Source organism: Urocitellus parryii, chromosome 10, assembly GCF_045843805.1.
Source record: "Urocitellus parryii isolate mUroPar1 chromosome 10, mUroPar1.hap1, whole genome shotgun sequence".
Taxonomy (NCBI): domain Eukaryota; kingdom Metazoa; phylum Chordata; class Mammalia; order Rodentia; family Sciuridae; genus Urocitellus; species Urocitellus parryii.
In genome coordinates, this window is record NC_135540.1 from 115997784 (window position 1) to 116017260 (window position 19477).

Consider the following 19477-nt stretch of genomic DNA (forward strand, 5'->3'; position numbering starts at 1 on the left):
AAAGCTGTATGCTGTGTAATTTCAACAACATAACAGTCTGGAAAAGGTAAGACTATGAAAACTGTAAAGAAAAAAAAATTCAGTGGCTGTCAGAGATTGGAAGAAAAGAAGGATACACAGGCTGACCACAAGGGATTTTTAGAGCAGTGAAACTACTTTATGTGATCTATAATGATGGGCACAAGACATTATACATTTGTTAAAACCCTATAACGTATAACGTATAACGGAGAGAACCCTAATGTCAACTATGAGCTTTAGTTAATAACGTACCAAATACTGGCTCATCAGTTGTAACACATGTACCACACCAATGCAAGATGTTAACAATAAGAGGAAATTGTAAAGTTATAAGGGAACTCTCTGTACTTTCCACCCAATTTTTCTGTAAACCTAAAATAACTGCTTTTAAAAAGGCCGAGGGAAGCAGACAGGAATCATGAGAGGCCTCTGAGCAGGGGCAGGCAGCGGTAGGTTGACCTGCTCTTTGCTTCCTGTATCTTTAAACCCTGGGCTACTCACGGGAAAATGTGTGCTTTGCTTAGAAAGACTCTTCTTGATTGTTTATTTCAAAATACCAAAAAAGGAGGAGTATTAGTACATTTTTTTTTCCTTCAAATGTACATGAAAGAAACTACCCGAGGCAGAAAATGACAGGACAACTGGGCGCAGTGCACTCCCACAATTACTTCCCATTTGAAACTGAAGCCCCTAAATCAGAGATCACATCCCAGAGCTGCCACGTATCAGAGGAAGTTGCTACTGCAGAGTCACATGTGTATGGGGGTCACACAAGGTCAAGAACTAAATCTTTTCTCAAAATGATTCTGAAATTTGAAGAGAGGCTGCCCTCCTATTGGGTTCAAACAGATTAGCCAAATGTCACTACCCTGAAAATTCTCAAGAGACCTCACCATTCTCAAGAGTGGCAAATCATTATTTCTTAAAAGTATGGCATTCATTCATTAATCAGACAAATTAAAAAAAATAATGTAGAATAAACTTGTATAACAGAACTTTGCAGTCAAAAAATCACATGCTAGTTCATAAAGTCACATGATTGTACACAACCTATGGTGTCAAAAATTTGTATGATGGTTGGGTAGGGTGGGGGGCAGTAACTAGGTAGGACTCTGTGGCACTGGAGGGGCTTGACTTCTTTTCTTGGCTCTGGATTCATAGGTATGTTCACCTTACAAAAATTCACTGAACTGGAAGTGGTGGCATATACCTGTAATCCCAGGTACTCAAGAGGAGGCAAGAGGATGTAAGTTCAAGACCAGCCCTGGCAACTCAGTGAGACCCTGTCTCAAAATCAAAGAGGGCTGAGGATGTTGCTCAGTGATAGAATGCTTGCCAAGCATGCCTGAGGCCCTGGATTCAATCTCCAGCACCACCAAAATAAAAAGTCACTGAACTACCCACCATTAATATGTGTGTTCTTCTACAGGTATGTTACACTTCAATTCCAAATTTTAAAAAACAACAAATTACCTGCTGAAAGTAACACCATTTTTGTCACATTTCTTAACCTCATTTCTATGAGCATCTTGTAAAATTGTAAAGGTCACTGAAAAATAAATTTCCAACACAAATAATGAATACCACAGTACTAATTAAGTCAGTGGTGTTCCTAAGGACCTATTTAAAAGGGCAATGCAGGTGGGAGGTAGGGAGAGAGGGGAAAACTGCTGGGAAGTGATATTGGCCAAATTATAAGGTCACATTGTATACATGCACAAATATGTAACAACAAATCCCATCACTCTGTACAACTATAATGCACTAATAATAACTGTGGGGGAAAAAAATAGAAGAAAAAATTACAAGCAAAAAGCAAGGGGTTGTTCAAAAGAACAAGTGTATTTGAAAAAAGTGTAAAAAATTTTAAGACATTAAAAAATAAAAATTTAAAAGACTTCATTTGAATACAACATTTTGATATCTTTTTTAAAATTATAATCAAATCTTTATATGAAATAATTTTTAAAACCATGGGAAATCCAACCAATTTGATATACATGCTTTAAAAAGTGAAGTTTCTTCTGACCATTAATCCTTAACTTGTGAAAAGTCATGCTATTTAATGAATCACTGATGCCTACTGAATATAAATCTACTTGATTTATCATCCGTTCAGTATTTAATTACATCATTCTCTGAAATACAATCATTCCAAGAATTAGACTTTGAGGCTTTTTTTTTTTTTTAACTAGCCCTACTTCATCTTGAAAAGTAATTCTTCACGCTCAAGGCAACCATCTATACCCATGCAACCTGTGGCAGTGTCACAGCAGGAGAGCAAGACACCAGGGCATCATCTTCATATGTGCCAGGTGTGTTTAAAAATCACACCAAACAGGTCATAGATAAAAGTTGGCTCTGTGGTACCACGCGTCCTGTCTTAAGTAAGCAGAAGGGCTAATGCCCACATGCCCATCTGACCCCTAGGGGTACTCAAAGTTAGCAGCAACTGTCCCCCATATCATTTCCATAGATATTTATTTTTCTTCATGGTTCTGTATTTTTTTTTACATTAAACATTCATTTACAAAAAACTAAATATGGTATGTATGCTTTCAAAACTATTTAATATAAGCCATTAATTTTAATAATAATTAATTGCCTCATGAAAATTTGCCCTTGACACAAAGTACCCTCCAGCAAAGACTACCAAGAAACATATACTATTCCATTATAAGAGGATTCATAAAACAGCAAATCTGCCTTTCTCTTTTTGAAATGTACATTTTTCAAACAGATTATCAGGCAGTGCTACCTAAAAAGAAACAATGACTTGGTTTAGAAAATACCATAAGAAAACCACAAAGACCATTAATAAGCTATCAGAGGAAAAGAGCCAAGTCAGTTTGTATCATTCAAGAAAGAACCATGCTGACAACCAAAATATGAGCTGGACTTTTCAAGCCAATGGACAATGTCACTTCTCTTTGGTTCAGAGCAACCAAAAATTCTGCAGAGTCTAGAAAAACACATTGGACTCTGGGATATTAACTGAACTTTTTTTTTTTTTTTAAGTAAACTTTCATCACCTACTTTTTGTTTGTTTTTCCTGAAGTCTCTTTGCCATAATGTGTGGGATATCTGAAATCCTGCATGGAGAAGAGGCTCTCAGAATCATACCCAATAGCAGCTCCTTACTGCTTCAGAACATTTGCCTACACTGAGTCACCGCACCATTTTAGGGAAAGCCATGTGCAGCTGCCTAAATAAAAGTGAAAACCCACACTAGGCAGGGAGGTTTGTGCTTCACACTTGCCAGGAAGATGCTCCCCAAACTGACTTGGCAACGCTAGGCCAGGAAGTGGGTCATCACTGTGCCTAGGCTTCAAGTCTAAGTACATTAATAATTAGCAGCAAATGGTCCATCTATTTCTGAATTCCAAGTACAAATCACGTTACATTGGTCTAAGAGGATTCTTTAAGAAAAAATAAAGTAGTGAGTCTCGAGTTGATTCAGAAAATAAAAACAAAGGAAGGAGCAATTACCCTCTGGGCCATTTGTGAAATTTAAAAAATTTCCATGTTTTTCTTTTTTTTTCTACAAGTAGGTGCCAATCCCACAGCAGGAGGAGAACAAGGAAACAGAAGAACGCTAGCATATGATTTAAAAAGGACACTACTATAATCTTTCACAGAAATTAAAAAAAAAAAATAGATCGTGGGCCCTATCTGGAGACTTTCCACAGTGAGCGAGGAGAGAGAACTCAGCCCACACAATGGCCAGTCCCGTTTTGCTCAATTCTCCTTTATTTGTAGAACCTCCTGGTCACTGTGTCCCCCTCCAAAAAAAAGATATTTACTCTCTGTCCTAGGGTGTTCACCTACCTAGAAAAGTGAAAGGAAACCATAGAAAATGCTTTGGAGCTAAAGCAGATATGAAATTTGTGAAGAGCTCATTAAAGATTCACGCAGAACAGACCACAGACGTGCCAGCATACGCGGCAGTGTTTCCCCAAGATATGATGCAGCAAAACGCTGTGAAAGAGCTGCTTTCCAGGTTGTTTAAATCAGAAAGTTGATGAACTTGGTTATTATTCTGTTTTGTGGTTTTGTTTTTTTAATTTCTAGTTTGATATCTTATATGGTTCTAAGTAGATAACATGATCTAAATTTATTTTTAAAACTTAAAAAAAAAAAAAAAAAAGCGGGGGGGAGAGACAGCTGTGTTCAAATTCACATACAAAACGGTTCATTTAATTGCCACACTCAGGGAAAAGCGGAGTAGGAAGGGGCTGGCAGAAGTTCCCAGGGGGCAGAGGACAGTGTGGAGACCACCATGCAGGTCCTCTCTTCCAGGCTGAGGTTCTTTCCCTTTTGCAATTTCCCCTCTAGTCTAACACAGTTTTCTAGGAGAGATGTCACTTTTCATCAGTTTCCCCTTGGAAGCTGAGACGTGAAGTGACTCTGCAGTTCTGATGCAGCGGTCTCTCTGCAGGACCATTAGAGCTAACACCAAGAGGAACCTGGGGCCCTTCCTCCGGCTGTGACAACACCACTTCACTACTTTCTGCACAGAACAGTTCACAGGTCAGAGCCTGCCTTTTCTCTCCCGCTAGAAATTAAAAACTATGTACTGTACCTGAACCTCCTCAAAAATAGTTGCCTGTTCCTGATTAGTTAATGTTGTCAGGTGTTTTTGGAGTTCTAGTTTGGTTTTGGAAGAATTCATTCCTGTTGAGAGGGGGGAAAAAAAGAGACATGAAAAGCTACTTAGCATCGTCTTCCGGGCTCCCTCCCTTCATTCCTTACCCACCCACTTCAGGCTGCCAAGGTTCTGTGGGAATTCCCATTGGTGAGTGTCCCAGTGTTAGCACTTTCACCACCTTTCAAATGAGCGCTGATGTCGTAGGCACTGTATTGAGCACCTATCTGGAGCACCTGCATCATTTCCTGTGATTCTCAAAACAGGGTGAAGAGGGTGATGAAGAGGGTGCTGTTACCCCCATTTCAGTTAGGAAAACTGAGGCCCAGAGGATCCACATAATTTCCAAAGACCACCCACTTGAATTCTTCCTCAAGTCTGCAAGGTTCTAAATTACTTTCTTCATGTTAAAACACTTCATACAATCAGAACATTCTCCTCAGAAAAACCATAAATTCACATGGACATTTATATGTAAACACGAAAACTTTTTCTGAAGAAAAAAACGATTACTCTTGGTTTTGAAAAGTGACCTACATTTTTCTCTTGCATGAGATTTCTTTCACATAAAATTAATTCATGTAGCTAACAATCTTCCTTTCCTATCACATTTACTAATAGTGTTTAGCCCATTTGATTAACATCACAAAGGGTTAAGGTACAGTTATAAGAATAAAATCACTATGTAAAATTTTAGTGCCCACCAGAATCTGATATTTAAGAAATTCCATCCCCACACAAATATGACTTAGGCCCTGTTTTGTGTTTCCTTGATGAGCAGAGATAAATGCCACACAAGATGAGAAGACTGAGAATGAAAGAATTTGCTGACCCAATTGACATAAGAAAAAAACTGCCCCCGGTTCCTCTTGTCCCAAAGGTAGTCCTCCTTACCTAAGACCACTCCCTGCTCATCCTTGGGGGTGCCCCTGGGCAGGGGCTTGTCTCTAGGAACTTGGACACCATACCTTTACCTTACAGCTAAAACCCAGAGAAGCAGGCGACTGCCAGGTCAGGAGGCCCAGCAGCCCCCACCTAACGGCTGAGCTGAGACAGAAGTGGCTGCCCTGTCTCATTGCTGCTGCAATCTCTGCATCTAGAAGTCATTCTCTTTTATTTGTTTGAACTCAAGATAACCCCAAGAGGCTACCCAACATTTTGTGAGTGGTATCCCACTTCCCTAACACTTCATGGGCACTATCACGTTTATTCCTCAAAATTATCCTTGAAGTAGGCACTGTGTTTTTAGGAAGTATAGATAAGGAACTGAGACACAACAAAGTCAAGCATTTGTCCAAGGTCATCAGTCAAGTTACAGTTAGAATCTGAACCTCATCTGTCTGCCTCCAGAACCCAAACTGAAAGATTCTACCAACTCCCTTGATTAGGAGAGCCAAGTCTCCTGATCCAGGTGGCTTCAAAACAGAGTGAATTCAAAGGTGGGCTAAGGTGCAAAGATAGGTGGGTTTGTTGACATGCAATTCACATACTCTCCTGGCCAGCCGTCTGTCATATAAAGCCAGGGAAGTTGACACAGGTTTCATGGTATCAACCACTTAATGTGGGGCTGGGGATGTAGCTCAGTGGCAGAGTGCCTGCTCCTCATGCATGAGGCCCTGAGTTCAATCCCCAGCATTACAAAAACAAACTACTTAAATGTGGAAGCAAAATATGCTTACATTTATGAATAAATAAACACTTAGTAATCACTAGTTAAAAATCCTCCCCCCAAATGGCAGATATCTCTGACACCATCTAGGCTTCATGTTTTGGAAACAGCACATTATTTGATGAAACATTCACAAGTGGAGAAAATCCCTAAGCTTTAAGCAGCGTCAGACTAGAAGAGTTAGACTATATGCTTGACAATTTCAGGTGAAATCAGAGGACACAGCCTCTTCTTCATTCCAGCACTGTGAAGGGATCCTGCAGTCTCAGCCTGATCAGGCATCAGGTTATTCAGGCACCAGGTTATTTCTGCTCATTTCAAACCCACCAGTCCCACTCAGGTCTCAGCACCTTCCACATGGCTTCTCTCTACCTTCTGCCACTCCAGCAACCATGCTGAAGGCATCTCCCCTCCAGGGCCCCATGTGATGCCAAAAGAGTTTGGGGGCACAGGCAAGAACAAAGCAGGAAAGGGTACCGGAGTAGAGGGGATTCTCATTATTAGCAAGGCCACCTCAAACTGCAGGTGCTTAAAAGATCTATCCTTTTTGTCCCAGAGAGAGTGTAATTATTTTAGTAATCCCCCAAATGCTCCTCTGAACTTTAAGTACCACATACACACCATGGCGCCTGCAGAGTCACATAGTTCAAGCACAGGACTGAGGAAAGCTGCACCTCTTATAGGTTGCATCTGCATTTTGAGTGGCTTCTCCAACATCACTGGCACCTACAGTGTATTTATTCTATTTTACAGATTCTAGGGCATAAGTTAATGACATCAACCAATTAAGAAAACACAGTCTCTAATTCTCCTTGTGACCATGTCACTGGTCCATTCCACATTTATGGAGTTCTTGGTCAAATCATAACTTCCTGTTAGGACTACCCTTAAAGCAGCATACAATCAATCATTTTAAAAACCTCTTCATTCTACTTATTAGGAACACAAGAGCAAAAAGCAAGGAACTCCAAAACTGTCCTTAAAATAATCAACATCTCCTTTGCTAAGGATGCTTCTGATAATGTGCCACTCATAGTTCTAGAAAAGCTTCTTTTCATATAGGTAAAACATACCTCCCAGACTTCTGAGGGCACTGTTTAATGGCTTGTTCTTATAGTAGTAGAACTTTTTGCCTTGGCTGAATTTTGTGAAAAAAAAAAAAAAGAGGATTAAATGATAATTTCTAAAACTACAGCAGTTTTAAAACTTTTCAGTTTTAACTTTCTTAAATCTAAGCCAGACCAAAGAAAGATTTATCAAGTGGAATCCTGGAAGTATTCCAGTTCTGCAGATCATGATCTGCTTTATCTTCAAGGCCAAAGTCATGGCTGGCTTCTTAATAAGCTCTTAAGGGACATTTCCGTCATCATTTGCCTTATCTTGACAACCACTAGGAAAGGGTTAGTGATCCTCTGGTTTGGGAGCGCTAGTTAAAGCAAAACTTCTCTCATTCCCAGAAATATTTTGCTTAATGTCAGCAAATAGCAACAACTTGGAAAACAGAGTCAAACATATGAATCATGTTCACTTTGAAGAGCACTGTATACACAATGAACGTTCCCAGACTTTAAAATGTCACCTATTAATCTATCTTACTTTAAAGGAGAAATCAGATACCATGTCACATCCATTAAGATGGCTATCATCAAAAAAGAAAGAAAAAAGGCTGTCTCTTTGTTTGCTGTTTCTCCCTCTGAAGATGGCCCACATGCTCCCTTGAATGTTCCTTTGCTTTCCTAAATAAATCTCTGTCTCTGACTTGGGCATGCTCAAATGTTTATGCGTCATGCATGTCAAGAACCTTGCTGGTCCCGACTTCTCTCTGGGAACTTCCCGGACCCTTCTTCAGAGACATCTCTTCCCATGATGTCTCTTGGTGGCTCATATGAGGATCTTCTTTATAAGTGAGGTCCTGTTTTTGTGTCTCAGCCCCATGGAAGTTGTTGCTGAAGAAGCTGAACCTGTCACATTAAAAGATCTCCCCAGAGCTGAAAGAATACCTCGATTCTGATGGCCTCACACTTTACTGAGACCACTCCCCTACTGGTTGGAGCCAAGAAAAATGAGAGAAAAATCAACGAAGAAAAGATGGTTTGGAACTCATTAAAGGAACAATGAAGAAAAAACAGTTTGTTAGAATTTAATTTCTTCACTGGAACAAGGGATTAACATGGAAGAGTTGGAGGTTGTAATGTTAAATTCTATATATAGCAAATTTGATTAATTTCATTTAATTCATTAAATAGTTATTTAAAAAGAAAAACAAAATAACGAGTTTTGGTGGGGATGTAAAAAAATTGCAAATTGTCAACTGCAGTGACAGTGGGAATGTAAAATGGTGTAACTGTTGGAGAATATTATGGATCTTCCTACAAAAATTAAGCATAGAATTGCCATATGATCCAGCAATGTCAACTTTAAAACAACTGAAAGCAGAAACTTGGACAGATATTTGTACACCAATCGCCAAAAGATGGAAACAAACCAATGTCCACAAATAAATAAATAATTAAAATGTTGTATATATGTGTGATAAAATATTATTCAGCCTTAAAAAAGAAATGAAATTCTGACACAGCTACAACATGAAAAAATTGAGAAGACATTATGCTAAGTGAAATAAACCAGAAATAAGAAGACAAATACTATATAATTCCACTTATATAAATTTACCTGGAGTAATCCAATTCCCAGAAACAAAAAATAGAATGGTAGATGCCAGAGGTTGGGAGTAGAACAAAGGAGTTAGTATTTAAGGGGCTGCATTTGGGGGAGATAAAAAAGATTGATGGTGGTGATGGTTACCCAATAATGTAAATAGATTTAATGCTACTCAACTGCACGCTTTTAAAAAAAATTAAAATGGCAAATTTTTTATGTGTATTTTTACAATAAAAAAGGAACTCAGATCTGACTATCAATGTGGTTTTTCTTTTCACTTATAGTGTATAATAAGTATTCTAGATACACAAGAAATGAAATCTTTGTTTGCTTTTTTAATGTGCATAATTTAAATCATGCAACACTTGAAAACCACACAAAAATGTTTGAGAGATTCTTCCATAAATGGAAAGATACAAAATCAAAAAAACCGAGGCATAAACCCCTTCACCTCTGTATTCCCTCAGTGGGCACCAAACCACTCATACCTCAGCTCCTCCTTGTCCCCACTCAGGAAGAGAGACAACCGGAATCTCCTTTCCTGCCTGAAGTATATTTCCCACCCTCCTTCAGGAGGGACCCCTCCAGTCCACCCTGACCATGCTCAAACTTCTCTCCAATTCTAAAAAAGCAGTCAGATGAAGGGCTGGGGTTATATATAGCTCAGCGCCAGAGCACTTGCCTTGCAGGTGAGGCACTGGGTTCCATCCTCAACACCACATAAAAATAAATAAAATAAAGATATTGTGTCCATATTTTTTAAAAAATCTTTAAAAAAAAAAAAAAAAGAAGAAGAAGTAGTAGTCAGATGATACTCAGGGTCTTCCCTGAGCATTTTTTGTCTTTGTCTCTGCCAAGACAAGAGCTGCAAGTAACAGCCACCTGGGGCGGGATCCTGAGCTCATTAGACAGTAGTTTATTTAAATATGCAAAATAAATGAGGCCTTTCCTTCCCACAAACACAGAAAAGATTAAAAGGATAATAAAGAAAGTCCTTAGCACTGTGCCTGGCACATCTTCAGTAAATATCAGCAGCAAACCCTAACATTTCATTACAGATTCTCCCTGCACTAAGTTTCTAGAAGCCAAGGTCATACAGTCACTGCACCTGTGACGCTTTCCCATTCACTCCTTGACTGCAACTTGCCTTCTGCTCTGCTCTTCATTAAAACAGTGCAGGAAGAGGTACTGATGACCTTCTAATGGTGAAGCCTAGTGAAAATTCTTTACATCTTATCTCCCGCAGTGGCTAACATGACTGACCATAAACACAACACTGATAAACATTAGGCAACTGGTTTGGTAGCCTTTGTTTCTCTAACTTCCCAAATGTCCTCAGAGTACCTTGGATAGGGAGATGGTAAAAGGGGGAAATAGTTATCTATGTATCCCCAGCACCCCACAAAATCCCTGACACATAGGAGATACCCACTGCACAGTAAGTGTACCTACAATCCCTGTGACTAACAGGACTTGGACCCTCTGTTAGGCAGAATCCTGCAGCAGATGCTGCTATCTATGGTTTTCCTGGGCCTTTCACATCACTACATTACAGCTTGCAAGTGCCCCTACTTACCCTCTATCCTCTCACAGAGCTTGTGCAGGGCCTGCAAGGGGCAGCCCTCACACAGCTGGGCTGGCGCTTTTGCCGTCTGCTGCACTGCAGCCACGGTGAAAGCCTGTTTCAGGGTCATCATGATTTCATCAACCTAATGGAAGAGAAGAGAAATTAAAGCCAGCAAAAAGTCCATTTAAAACTGGCTGGGATGAGATGTCAAGAAAGCTATGGAACAGAGTTGGTAGTCTGAGATTATTCTGGACTTGCTCCACAGGTTGATGGATGATAGTGGTAACAACACTAAGATTATTATCTGAGAAATACTAATTAAAAGGCTCAGAGCTCTTAAAGCAGCTAAGGTAAAAAGTAAAAATACAAATTAAATACTGAGTGGAAAGCAAATTCCTCTCAGGATTGAAAGTCCAATGCCATTTTAAAATACTAGATTAGACCAGAAGGTGAAAGTGAGCATGTTCTTCAAAAATAATTTAAATTTAAAATGCATACCCAAATAAGTCTCAGATGTGTACTATCTAGTTATTAGTCAAGGGAAAATAATGAGTAAATAATTAAAACCAAATAATGACATGTCAGTGAGGCTACACTGTTTTGCTAAGGACAGAAAAATCAGTGAGGTTGAAATTCCTTGTCAGTAAGCTTCTGGATAAGAAGCACTCATCCTCTCACCAGAGCTTCATTTGTGCACTGGAACACATAACAGACGAAATGGAAGCCACCACCGCCCGAAGACTCCCGGCAGATAAACCCAAAGTGGTCCACGTGTCTGATGCCCTGTGGAAGGCAAGGGAAGATAAGCGCAAGCTGAGTTGTATCAGCAGAGACGCCACTGCCCCAAACACCAATGAAGCTTACACAGCACAGTTTTAAGGAATACTATAAAATTACTATTTTCTCGGATATTTTAAAATAAAAAAATATTTAAAATAAGGGCTGGAGTTGTGACTCAGTGGTAGAATGCTTACCTTTCATATGCGAGGCACTGGGTTTGATTCTCAGCACCTCATGTAAATAAATAATTTTTTTAAAAAGTCCATCAACAACTTTAAAAATTTTTTTTTTTAAAAAAAGGGGCTGGGGATGCGGCTCAAGCAGTAACGTGCTCGCCTGGCATGCGTGGGCGCTGGGTTTGATCCTCGGCACCACATAAAATAAAAATGTTGTGTCCACCAAAAACTGAAAAATATTAAAAAATTCTAAAAAAAATATTTAAAAATCACCTCTCGGATAAGAAAATTAACTTTGCTCCACTAAATTATTATTCTGATTGCCTCCCATGAGAGAACTAAGTTTTGGTACTCGTTTTAATATGACAAAAAAATTAAAAATTTTCTTAAAGCACAAAAAATTGAAAAATCAAAGGCAAACTAAGATTAATGAAGAAATACAACTGTGTGTGCATACACATGCAAACATATGTACATATAAAGGTTAAAAAAATTTTAAACTTCTAAAATAACATACAAGTACGGGGGATGAGGATGTAGATCAGTGGTACAATGTTGCCTAGCACGTACAAGGCTTTAGGTTTATCTCCAGTATCATAAATATAAATCAAAAACAAAACGAAACCAAAAAAAAAAAAAAACAAGTAAATACTTTAGTAAACTGGTTTGACAACTGAGTAAAAAATTACACATATAGAGAGAAGCTTTAAGCAGAAGATACTAAGGCCAAGTAATACCACAGTTTCCTAAGAGCTCTTTCAAATAAACATCAATATATAAACATGTTTTGAAAGCAACAGCCAACAGAAGTAACTTTAATACAGATGAGACATCCCCCATAAATATTAACATATCAAGGTCTTCTGAAATCCCCAGCCCACAGAGCCAAGTGCTGACAGCCTAGAGTTCAGGTGATTACAGAAACCCAGGCTGCACTTTTTCAGGAAATAATTAAGCTATCACATCATAAAAGAAAACATTTAATATTTTAACCGAAATAGAAGCAAATCAAGATGAAAATTCTGTGGATAATCTCACTTTCAGGCCAACTATTTTGTAATAAGTAAGTAATCCCTGATAGAGCCTGGCATCTCAATCAATGTTCCCCAGTAGCATATCAAACACATACTGGGTACTTAAGGAAATACAATTTAGAAAAATATCTTTGAAAACAGTTCCATATTTCACCTACTAAGGAAGAACATTAATGGAACAACAAACTCCACCATTATGTACAACTATAATGCATCAATAAAAAATGTGGGAAAAAAAAACAGATCACTATTTTCATATTTTGGAAAAAATGATTTTTGAACAATCAAGCAGATCACATTATAAATCAAGAAATACTGAGACTTTTATCATATTTTATTATAGATATCTAAAAATCAAAGTTTAAAAGAAGAGCCAAACACTAACTTAAGTGATCTTGTATTTACAAGGACGAAACTGACACAGCTCATCATACTTGACAGATGCCTCTAAAATGAATCTCTATAAAACATACCTGGGAATTATTAATATGGAAGATTTCATAGATAACTACATTCTGGGTAAAACACCCTCAAAGATAAGCCCTATCTAATCTATTTTAAAGAAGAAGAAATAATGATATATTGATACTAAAAAGTTCTGAACTTTTGTAAGATAAATACATATGTACTATATGCTTGAATAAACATATATAAGACATACACACAGACCCACAACCCTAGTAATTATGACTGGGGAATACCACAAACTGAAAAAAATTTACAGTAGATCTATTTTCTCCAGTATATTTTTGCTAAGAACAAATCTTTTTTATTTCAAGATAATATTTATAATTTGCCTTAATATTCTAAAAGAGAAAGAAACACAATATTGCAAATCAAATACTCAGAAAACACTTGTTATACCCTTAGCACTTCTTTTGTATGACAAATATTAAAGGAATTCTTTAATTAATTCATTTGCAATCAAACCAATAATCAGTCTCCATTTACCTGAGAGCAAAAGGATATCTCCTTAAAATTTTTCTCCAGTGCTATTTTTTTGGTGTCAGGACTGATGAGGTAAACTTCAGACTGGCCAATCTTAAAAAAGACAAAAAAAAAAAAAAGAGACCAGCTTCTCATGAAAGTTGAATTCAAATTTATCACATAAACTGTTGCAGGTCATAACCTATGAAAATAAAGAGGCAAAAGGGCATGTTCTCATAAAGTTCTAACTATACAGTTAGGGGAAATCATTTCAAAGCTTCTAAATTTACTCCACAGATTTCAAGTGGCACAGGACAACTGAAGCACATTCATCTACACAGGGCAGCAATCTTCTCTGAGAGGAAAAGACTAAATATCTAAAAGTTGCAATAAACTCAGAACACACAAACCTGCATAGGAGGTTTCTACATAATGAATACTGAAAGAAAACAAAGTTTCCAAAACGCTTTGAAATAATTTTTTTTTTTTTTTACCATTTGTAGATTACACATAACTTGTTAGGCATTCATACACTACAGACCTGATTCTTTTTTAAAAGTTGGAGCATTAGCATAAATTAACACCTCCATGTTGACTGGGGATGTCCTAAGACACCTATTAGAGTGGAGTGCTGTGCTGCAACCCACCCCTCTGGCAACTGGGTGTGTGCCCTGCCTGGCTCTAGACAGCTGCTCCAGGTCTCCATACTGCTAAGCTTCTTGGTTCCTGTATGTGTCGTTTCTACAGATTTAATTCCTCCTCAGGACCAACAAGTCAGTGGTCACACCCTGATGCTGTCACTATTATTGCGTCCCTTCTTCTCTAAACTCTTTGCGCCTTAATGTGGAATATAAAGCAGATAATACAAGCTTGCTAGCAATCAGGATAGAATCAAGAGTAATTACACTCTAAATAAAGAGGCCTACGAACACCTCAGCCATTCAGGCCTTCTCACCTGCTGCTCTATGAGCCCACAAGACCCTGCCAGTTGGCCACATAGAAACCTTAGCTCTGTGAAAAAAAAAAAAAAAATCACCTCCTGGCCAGGTGCACTGTTGTTGCTAAGAGCAAATCTTTTTATTTCAAGATTATATTTATAATTTGTCTTAATATTCTAAAAGAGAAAGAAATATAATATCACAAATCAAATACTCAGAAAACACTTGTTATACCTTTAGCACTTCTGTTGTATGACAGATATTAAAGGAATTCTTTAATAAAGAATGCCTGTAACCCCAACTACTTGGGAAGTTGAGGGAGTAGGGTTACAATTCTAGACTAGTCCCATCAACTTAGCAAGACCTTGTTTCAAAATAAAAATTAAAAAATAAAAAGCTCAGTGGTGGGGCACCCCTGGGTTCAATCTCTGGTACCATTAAAAAAAAAAAAAAAATCACTGCCTCAAAGAAGCCATTCCTGATTCCCTGAGCATTCTCACAGCACCTTCTACTTCTCTTCTGCAGCATACATGGCAATTGTACTTAGATAAACTTAACAATGCAATCAGCTGCCCATCTTGCTTGCTGGAATCTAAATTCCACACATGCAGAGACCATGCCTGTCGCATTCACTACTGTCCATATATAGCTTGTACAGCTGGGTGCAGTGGCGCATGCCTGTAATCCCAGTGGCTCGGGAGGCTGAAAGGCAGGAGGACTGAGAGTTCAAAGCCAACCTCAGCAACTTACGGAGGCCCTAAGCAACTTAGTGAGACCCTGTCTCTAAACAAAATATAAAAAAGGCCTCGGGACGTGGTTCAGTAGTTAAGCCTTCATGGATTTGATCCTTGGTACAAAAACAAAAAAAAGAGTCCATGTACACAGCTGTCACACAATAAGAACATGTAGATAAATGCACTGAGCAATTATCTCAATGACAAGTTTTTTTGTGGGGGGAAAAAAGGGATAGGTTAAACATAGATTCAAGTGCAAGTCTGACTGCAGACACAGCACTCAGTATACAAGGTCAACAAAGAAAGAGGAAGAAATCAGTCCTGTTTACCCTGTCACACCACCTGGATTTTACAACTGCACACATTTACACAGCATTAACCCAACTGGCCAGCTTCATTACTCCAAGCATTTCACTGCCTTGGGTTAATAATGCACCGAATACATTAGATTACATAATAATGTATTACATTCAAGGCAATTTTACTCACTATGGAAAGTCAGCATTAAGCAAGAACAGACAGAAAGGGAATCAAGGAAAACTAGCTCCTTACATCAGTAGGGACTCACTCACTGCATCAGCTCAGACCCAGGGGCTCCCCCAGGAGGGCAAGCCCCCAAAAGAACCCAGAGCAGCCAACCACAAGAGGGATAGCTCCCCTATCCATCCTTTTCTGGCATTTGATTCACTGTCAGTTTAACAATTTTCATCTAAGAAAAAAACATGCAACTAGCTAGACTAATATTTCAGTTTGGGTATAAACTTCAAATATAAGGTTATTCACAAACCAAATTATCCAAATTAACAAAGGATGAAAGTTTTATAAATTAAGACAATAGTAAAGAGAATATTTTCCACCTAAAGGATTTTGCTAAAATATATTACATGTTTTTGAAAATCCCTCTTTTGGCCTCTTTTCCATATCTGAAGTATTCTCGCCATTGAAAAGGTAGATTTAAAACCATGGGAAGTGGAAGTAAGATAAAAATTATACAAGCATGAGATGGATTCTCTTCATGCTTCCCTCTGGTGGTTTTAAAGGCTTGTGGCTAACATAAGAATTTTATCCTCAATAAAAAATTATTCAGTATGAAAATATGTGGATTCTCACATAAATCCAAAAGCAATTTACTAAGAATCTTCACTCAATAAAGCAGATTTTCTGTTGAACAGGTGTCGCACCACAGATGAGCACAACATTTGACAGTATTTTACCGTGAAGAGCATAGTTCGATTTTCCTCAATATCTGTTGGCTGCACAATATTGTGTCCACTAATCAGGTGGTTCTCAATGTCATTTTCCTCAAAAGAACTGAAGAAACTGCCGCTTCGGAGGTTGGCATCCTGAAACTCCTTCCTGAAGGCCAGAGAGCGCAGGCCGGGCTGGGAGAAGGACTTGCGCATGGGCCTGCGGGGCTCTGGTGCCCGGTCCCAGTCTGCCCGCTGGTTGCAGCTGACGTGGTTGAACTTCTCGATGCACTCGTCAATCAGCGCTGGGGGGGCCTTCTTGTGAGCCACTGTCACGCGGCCGCAGAAGAGCACCTCAAACTTCTTGGCAAACGTGTCGTCAAACTCCGAGGGGCAGCGCAGCTCCTCCTGGCGGGCGATCTTCCCAGCCTGGCGGATGGAGCTGATGATCTCAGGCACCTGCAGATGAAAGAGAGCGTCAATCAGGACTTCAGCAGACGACACCACGTGGACACCCAGGGATTCAACACACTGAGCTCTCTGCACAAGGGCCACCAGACCAGCCACTGCAGAAGCACGGTGCAGAGGGAGGAAAACACAACTTCCCAGAGAAGAGGCAGGAGTATTCACTAAGCATGTCTTTAAGTGTCAGGGGCTTCACCAGAGGGCCCTACAAATTAAGCGACCAGCCCAGCTCCATGCAGCAGGCCTTGGGTTCACATCTAGGTAGGTTCCAGTCCAAAGCCAAGGTGTTCTCTGGAGAAGCTGTCATCTCCATGTTTGTCTCCAACATGGCTCACCAAAACATTCCTCAATTACTCTAGATCTCATGGTGTACACCATGGTGGCCTTCCTCAGTAGATGATGGCATAAATGGGAAGTCATCTTATAAGCTATTCATGAAGATCACAGCATCATTATTTTCTTCAATGACAAGCTATTATTCAACCCTGTAGTTCTTAGTAGATGAAGAGTGACAACAAAGCCAGGAGGTTTTACTAAAGGAGTGAGCAACAATGGCTGATATCCTCACAGCAACATTGCTGGGCTGCTCCACAAGGGACTACAAAGCTCTTGGTTTCTAATGTAAAAATCACCATCAAAAGAAGGTACCAAAGGGTCTCACTGGCCCTGATGTCTCTACCTCTATATCCTCTAAGTTAACCTCTGACAAGATTCAACAAAATAGATCAGACATACAGATGAATCCACACTGCAGTGAATACACACCTGTGCAGTTGCTTAGATGATAAACAGCCACAACAAACCAGTTTAATATTCCAGGCCCATGACAAGGAGGGATGAAATTAATCTTCCACACCTCAAGTGATTTTTTTTCCATTTTTCAATATAAGGAAAATTCAACTGAAGGTCTAATTGACCAAAGACCCAATGTCTATTTATCAACATTAGAGGGGGAAAAAAAATCCCCTTTCCAATTCAGGTCAAAGACCAATATGCATAATAAAGGGAGGTGGTTTTAGTAGATTTTAAAAGTGTGCTCGTTTTCTGTGTCCCTGACATAAAGATTCAACATCTCAAAAAGTGTTCCCTTTGTCACTAAATATCAAGCATGCCTTGAAGATTACCCTTCTGAACCAGGTGTGGTGGTGCACACCTGTAATCCCAACTACTTTGAAGCTGATGCAGAAGGATCACAAATTCTTTGCTATTCTGGGCAACTTAGCAAGCCCCATCTCAAAATAAAATAAAAAAAGAAGGAAGTTAATATTTCTGCCATAAAGACTAGGATATATACTCTTAAGGTATTTTATCATACAAAGAATCAAAGTGTTTTACAGACTTTTTATATTTTAAAAAGTTTAATCTAAACTGGGGCTGGGGCTCAGCGCAAGTGCACTTGCCTGGTATATGTGAGGCACTGGGTTCGATTCTCAGCACTGTATATAAATAAATAAAATAAAGGCCTATCAACAACTTACAAAAATTTTTTAATAAAAAAAGTTTTAATCTAAAAGTTGGGCAGATGTCACTGAGTGTGTACCTATGCTGTGGCTCCCTACCTACTACACTGCCAAATAATTACATATCATGTGGTGGCCCCAAAATTGTTATCAATAGAAAAAGAAAACAGGACCGAGAAAAGAAAGAGTTTGGCTTTCATTCCTACCTTTGCCAACCATTCAACTACAGAATGTTGGCAAAAAACAACCAGTTTCTTTCTTGAGGGAAAAAAAAAGCTTATAAGATTTAAGCATTCTAAGATTTTTCCAAGAAAACTGTTATTTCTGTGTGGTAAAATATTATTTTTTCAAACCAAAACAACCAATCTATACAAGCCACCTGTCTTAGCAATGTGTGATATTACTTTGACAGGAGTCATGAATCTTCTCAATTATTAACCCTACTCCATGAGCAAAAAATTCAAAGCTTACTCAGTCCTTTGGGGCTTGTTAACACACTGAGTGCTTCCACATACTGTGTCATCCACGGCAACTGAAGAAAGCAGTGGTGTTCTTTCATTATATATCAAAGTAGGGAGAAAGTGTGTGAAGTCACATGAACTTATGGCAACTCAGCAGTAAGTGGAACAAATGCAAGAGAACACAACCGTCCTCTGGCTTCACAGAGTCAGAAGCAGCTGAAGAGCACATCACACGCTGGTCAGAGCTGAGGCAATAGTAGTTTTTACAACCTAAAATCTGATACTTTAAGTGAAATCTAAAGAAGATATAGTCATATACAGTCGATCTCCCCTTGCTCTGATGAGTTCTATTATTCAGGCATAAATGACTCAAGAGTTATTGATGAACAGGTTAAAAAGCATCCTCCCATCCAGAAGCACCAAGAAGCCATGTGTAAAATGGCTGTAAAGAAGATAATTGGGTTTTCAAAAAATAAAAATCCCTGAGATCTTGATCAAAAGTAAACAATAATTTTGGGATATCTGAAGGCAAATGGCACACTGCGGAATATATTTTCAACAATAAGTTGTAAATGTTAAAAATATAATGCTGTTTACACACTACTTCTAAGTTATTAGTGTATCCTAACGAAAAAATAGGCTCTACCCATAAGTTTTTAAAACTTTACCAGTAAGTTCAGTTTCCTTTATCAGAACAGAGTTGGAGTATTGCTTTTTGAAAAATGCAGACACAATGTCCTGTCCACTTGTGT

At 38.7% G+C, this 19477-nt stretch overlaps 1 protein-coding gene across 3 annotated transcripts in view; it reads right to left on the minus strand.

Moving 5' to 3' along the window:
• Tbc1d1 (TBC1 domain family member 1) overlaps nucleotides 1-19477 on the minus strand; it is a 214792-nt gene that overhangs the window by 88575 nt on the left and 106740 nt on the right. For all 3 annotated transcript variants that reach the window (XM_026385254.2, XM_026385235.2, XM_026385263.2), the window contains 5 exons: nucleotides 16367-16798; nucleotides 13505-13594; nucleotides 11242-11346; nucleotides 10573-10705; nucleotides 4604-4695 (listed from right to left, as the gene is read on the minus strand). In XM_026385254.2, coding sequence (XP_026241039.2) covers nucleotides 4604-4695; nucleotides 10573-10705; nucleotides 11242-11346; nucleotides 13505-13594; nucleotides 16367-16798 — 852 coding nt within the window. The remainder of the gene's footprint in view (nucleotides 1-4603; nucleotides 4696-10572; nucleotides 10706-11241; nucleotides 11347-13504; nucleotides 13595-16366; nucleotides 16799-19477) is intronic.